This window comes from Cucurbita maxima, unplaced genomic scaffold (assembly GCF_002738345.1).
Source record: "Cucurbita maxima cultivar Rimu unplaced genomic scaffold, Cmax_1.0 Cma_Scf00115, whole genome shotgun sequence".
NCBI lineage: Eukaryota > Viridiplantae > Streptophyta > Magnoliopsida > Cucurbitales > Cucurbitaceae > Cucurbita > Cucurbita maxima.
The window spans coordinates 180,669-185,662 of NW_019272131.1; the positions used below are offsets into that span (position 1 = coordinate 180,669).

General features: G+C 42.3%; 1 protein-coding gene and 1 pseudogene across 1 annotated transcript; both read left to right on the forward strand.

Moving 5' to 3' along the window:
• The first annotated feature begins 542 nt into the window (after positions 1 to 542).
• Positions 543 to 1,803, forward strand: LOC111473321 (hydroquinone glucosyltransferase-like). Its single transcript, XM_023118875.1, has 3 exons — positions 543 to 874; positions 942 to 1,507; positions 1,575 to 1,803. Exons 1-3 carry the CDS (start codon positions 543 to 545, stop codon positions 1,685 to 1,687), a joined length of 1,011 nt encoding a protein of 336 aa, XP_022974643.1. The 3' UTR covers positions 1,688 to 1,803.
• Positions 1,804 to 3,834: 2,031 nt separating this feature from the next.
• The window catches only part of LOC111473322, a 2,426-nt pseudogene continuing 1,266 nt past the window's right edge, over positions 3,835 to 4,994 (forward strand).

The window sequence follows — 4,994 nt, forward strand, 5'->3', positions numbered from 1 at the left end:
CATCTAATTCCCCTCCTCCAGTTCGCCAAACGCCTTGTCTCTCTTCCCGGCTTATCCGTCACCGTCGCCATTCCCTCCGACGCCCCTCCGACCAAACCCCAAAAAGCTCTCTTCACCAACCTCCCTTCCACCATCCAACCTCTCTTCCTCCCGCTCGTCTCCTTCCACGATCTCCCCAAACACACCAAAATCGAGACCATCATCGCTCTCTCTGTTCCCGCTCGTCTCCTTCCACGATCTCCCCAAACACACCAAAATCGAGACCATCATCGCTCTCTCTGTAACTCGCTCTCTTCCTTTCCTTCGCCACCTCTTCCAATCCCTCATCGGAAAAACCCATCTTGCTGCCCTCATCGTCGACCACTTCAGTACTGACGCCTTCGATGTCGCCATCGAATTCAACGTCCCTCGCTACCTTTTCTTCCCTCCCTCCGCCATGTCCCTTTCCTTCGCCTTTCAATTGCCCAGCCTCGACCAAATCGTCGCCGGCGAGTTCAGGGAGCATCCCGAGCTGATTCCGATTCCTGGGTGTATTCCGATTCATGGGAAAGATCTCTTGGAACCGGCTCAAGATAGGGAGGATGATGCGTACAAGCTGTATTCCGATTCATGGGAAAGATCTCTTGGAACCGGCTCAAGATAGGGAGGATGATGCGTACAAGCTATTACTCCATAACTGTAAGAGGTATAGATTGGCGGATGCTGTTTTTGTTAACAGCTTCCCTGAATTGGAGCCGGAAGCTATGAAAGCTCTGCTAGTGGAGGAAGCGGGGAAGCCCCCGGTTTATCCAGTGGGCCCGCTGGTGAGAAACGATTGCAGTGAAAACGGAAAGAGAGCGGAGTGTTTGAAATGGCTTGATGAGCAACCAAATGGGTCGGTTCTGTTTGTGTCGTTTGGGAGCGGTGGGACTCTGTCGAGTGCTCAAAGAGCAACCAAATGGGTCGGTTCTGTTTGTGTCGTTTGGGAGCGGTGGGACTCTGTCGAGTGCTCAAACCAACGAATTGGCGTTGGGATTGGAAATGAGCGAGCAGAGATTTCTATGGGTCGTAAGAAAGCCAAACGACGAGGCGGCTAACGCAACGTTTTTTGGCGACGAGAAGGAGAAGGAGAACGAAGCGTGGAGATTCTTGCCGGAGGGGTTTATGGAGAGGACTAAAAACAGGGGAATGGTGGTGTCATCGTGGGCGCCACAGGTTGAGGTGCTGAGGCATGAGTCCACCGGGGGGTTCTTGAGCCACTGCGGGTGGAACTCGACGCTGGAAGGCGTGGTGAATGGGGTTCCTCTGATTGCTTGGCCGCTGTATGCAGAACAGAGGATGAACGCCCATATGGTGACAGAGGACATCAAAGTTGGTTTGAGGCCGAGGAAGAAGGAGGGAAGTGGGATTGTGGAGAAGGAAGAGATTGCAGAAGTGGTGAAGTCGTTAATGGAAGGCGAAGAGGGGAAAAGGATTCGAGAGAAAATGAAGAATCTGAAAAATGCAGCGGAAAGAGGTGCGGGGGAAGATGGGTATTCATCCAAAGCAGTGTGTGAAATGGGTATGAAGTGGAAGAAGACGATGATGATGGGAAGATGGGTATTCATCCAAAGCAGTGTGTGAAATGGGTATGAAGTGGAAGAAGACGATGATGATCAGCAGTTCCCAGGAAGGGTATGAATTGGAAGAACATCAAGATCTGCAATAATAACAAGCTTTTGAATCTTGAATTGCGTCTGGGGGCATTGAATTTGTTCTCTTGAATCACAACTCCCTCACTTTCTACAATTTGAATAAATCAATAATGTGATGATAACAACAGAATTCTGTGTAATAAAATTATCTTTTCATTTTTTGAATTTTTCAAATCTTTTATTCGTTCTATAACGCTCTAATTTTAAAGATAATGTATTTTATAATCAAATTGAAAGGTATAAAATTGCACATCTAAATCGATTGACCATATTTCAATATTTATTAGCGGTGGATTTTGATGATTACAAATGGTATTAGAGTTAGACATCTGATCGTGTGCCAGTGAGGACGCTCAAGGCCTACAAGGGAGTGGATTGTGAGATTTTATATCAATCGTAGACGGAAACGAAATTTTCTTATAAGGGTGTGTAAATCTCTTCTTAGTAAAAGTGATTTTAAAACTATAAGGCTGACGACGAGTCTGTTCGCAGTGGGTTTCGACCACTACAAATGGTATCAGAGCCAGACACCGGGCGATATGCCAACGAGAACACTAAACTCCAAAAGTGGTAAATTGTGAGATCCCACGTCGGTTGAAAAGAGGAGTGAAATATTTCTTATAAAGTGTATAAATATCTCGTTAATGGATGCATATTAAACTTGGAAGGGTACTAAAGAAGCTTGCTGTTACACATTCATTCATTATGATTTCATCTAAAAGAAAGTTTTTTTTTTCTTTTCTTTTCTTTTTAAGCTTAAACTTATCCATTGATAATTGATATTAATTATAAAGAATTTATTCTTTTAATAAATAGGTGCATTTAAAAATAAATTATGATTTTAAAAAAGTTATTGTTGATAATTTGAATTTAATTTATCAAAATGCATTTAAAAATAAATTATGATTTTAAAAAAGTTATTGTTGATAATTTGAATTTAATTTATCAAAATTAGTTAAATAATATTAATAATAATATATATTTTTTTTAAGTATGGTTGGATGCATAGTATTTTTCTGCACACAACTCAAGTATGCGTGCATGAACACGTGCTAGACAGACTCATCAATGTCTTCAAGATCTGACTATAGGTTAGCGCACACTCACACTATTGAAAACCAACGAAAAGGAAAGAAGAACATATAATACTCGATCCACGTTATAAATTGGATTACATATCATATTGCTTTTTGAATATTTATGGCGATTCTAGAGTTAAAGTGACGGTGAATGACATAAAAAATTATTTGATTCGTTTGTATTATTTTTACAAGTTTTACGATAATGTTTAAGGTCATCATCAATTTAAATCAAGAGTCGGTTTCAATTCCAAGAGTATAAACACAATTAATGTAGTATTATCGCAATACAAATGAGAAGTGAAGAGCAAAATTCATTAGAGTTAAAAATATTGGAGTTATTTGCTATTTATCTTAACTCAGTGAAAGATAATTTTGATACGATGGAAAGTAAATTATTTTAAATATAGAGTTTTAGTATGAATAGTAGCTTTTGGGTGAGACAATTCTTGATTTTTGTAAGAGTTCTTTTAACACTTAAAACAATTTTTGACACGTGCCAAAAATTGTATCCATGGAAAACAAGTATCATTAGATCTTTCTTACCAACTTAGAAGCTTTGAAGATTTATTCTAAGATTGAGACAACTTAGGTCAAAACAAATAGAGGATTGGGTTGGATTGTGAAACAATTTCGAGTTGGATTTGGTTATAGTCTCCTTGCATGTGGTGGATAAGAAGGAATTTGATGGTAAGAAATTAACGGACAAGTGGAACAGGCCCTCTGTTTTCCTCTGTTATTTAACAAATCAAATTCCGATGAGTTCCATGCTTCAGCTCTTACAGGCCCTCTGTTTTCCTCTGTTATTTAACAAATCAAATTCCGATGAGTTCCATGCTTCAGCTCTTCACTCTCCACTCCCATTTCCCTAGCCATGGAAGCTCTGCACGTTGATTCTCAACCCCACCTTGTTATCGTCCCAAGTCCCGGCGTTGGCCATCTAATTCCCCTCGTCGAGTTCGCCAAACGCCTCGTCTCCCTCCACAATTTCTCCGTCACCATCGCCATTCCCTCCAACATCCCTCCGACCAAACCCCAAAGAGCTGTCTTAACCGACCTCCCTTCCACTATCCAACCCCTCTTCCTCCCCTCCGACCAAACCCCAAAGAGCTGTCTTAACCGACCTCCCTTCCACTATCCAACCCCTCTTCCTCCCTCCCATCTCCTTCAACGATCTCCCCGAAAACCCCAAAATCGAAACCATCATCATCCTCTCTGTAACTCGCTCTGTTCCATTCCTTCGCGACCTCTTCAAATCCCTCATCGGAAAAACCCATCTTGCTGGCCTTATCGTCGACCATTTCAGTACTGACGCCTTCGATGTCGCCATCGAATTCGACGTCCCTTGCTACCTTTTCTTCCCTCCTTCTGCCATGAACCTTTCCTTCGCATTACAAATGCCAAGCCTCGACCAAATCATCGCCGGCGAGTACAGGGACCATCCCGAGCTGATTCAGATTCCGGGGTGCATTCCAATTCATGGGAAAGAGCTTCAGGAACCGACTCAAGATAGGAGTGACGATGCCTACAAGCTATTGCTCCATAACTGTAAGAGGTATAGAATGGCGGATACCATTTTTCTCAACAGCTACCCTGAATTGGAGCCTGAAGCTATAAAAGCTCTGCTAGAGGAGAAACCAGGGAAGCCCCCTGTTTATCCAATTGGTCCGCTGGTGAGGAAAGATTGCAGTGAAAATGAAGAGAGAGCGGATTGTTTGAAATGGCTTGATGAACAGCCAAAGGAGTCTGTTCTGTTTGTGTCGTTTGGGAGTCGGGGGGCTCTTTGGCGTGATCAAATCAACGAATTGGCGTTGGGATTGGAAATGAGTGGGCAGAGATGTTAGATAAAACCTGAGTTTTACCGTTTTTCTTATTCACACGATTTCAGAAAATCGTGAGTTTGACCATTCGACAAATCACGTCGAATGGATCACCAGAGTTTTAGAAGGGAGTGGCACAGATTTAGTTGGCCACTCTCCAGCCAATTTTAGAATTCTTTTTTACTTTAAATAGGAGTTTGTTCTGAACAAATAAAACAACCTGAACGCAGTCAGAGTTATTTTTCTCTCTCCTTTTTGTTACGCATTTTCTCAATTTCCTCTCACCGAAATTCTGTGAAAACCAACAAGAGATTCATATGGGTCGTTAGAAAACCGAAAGACGAGACGGCTACTACGACGTTGTTTAACGACCAGAATGAAAAGGAGGTGTTGAGATTCCTGCCGGAGGGGTTTATAGAAAG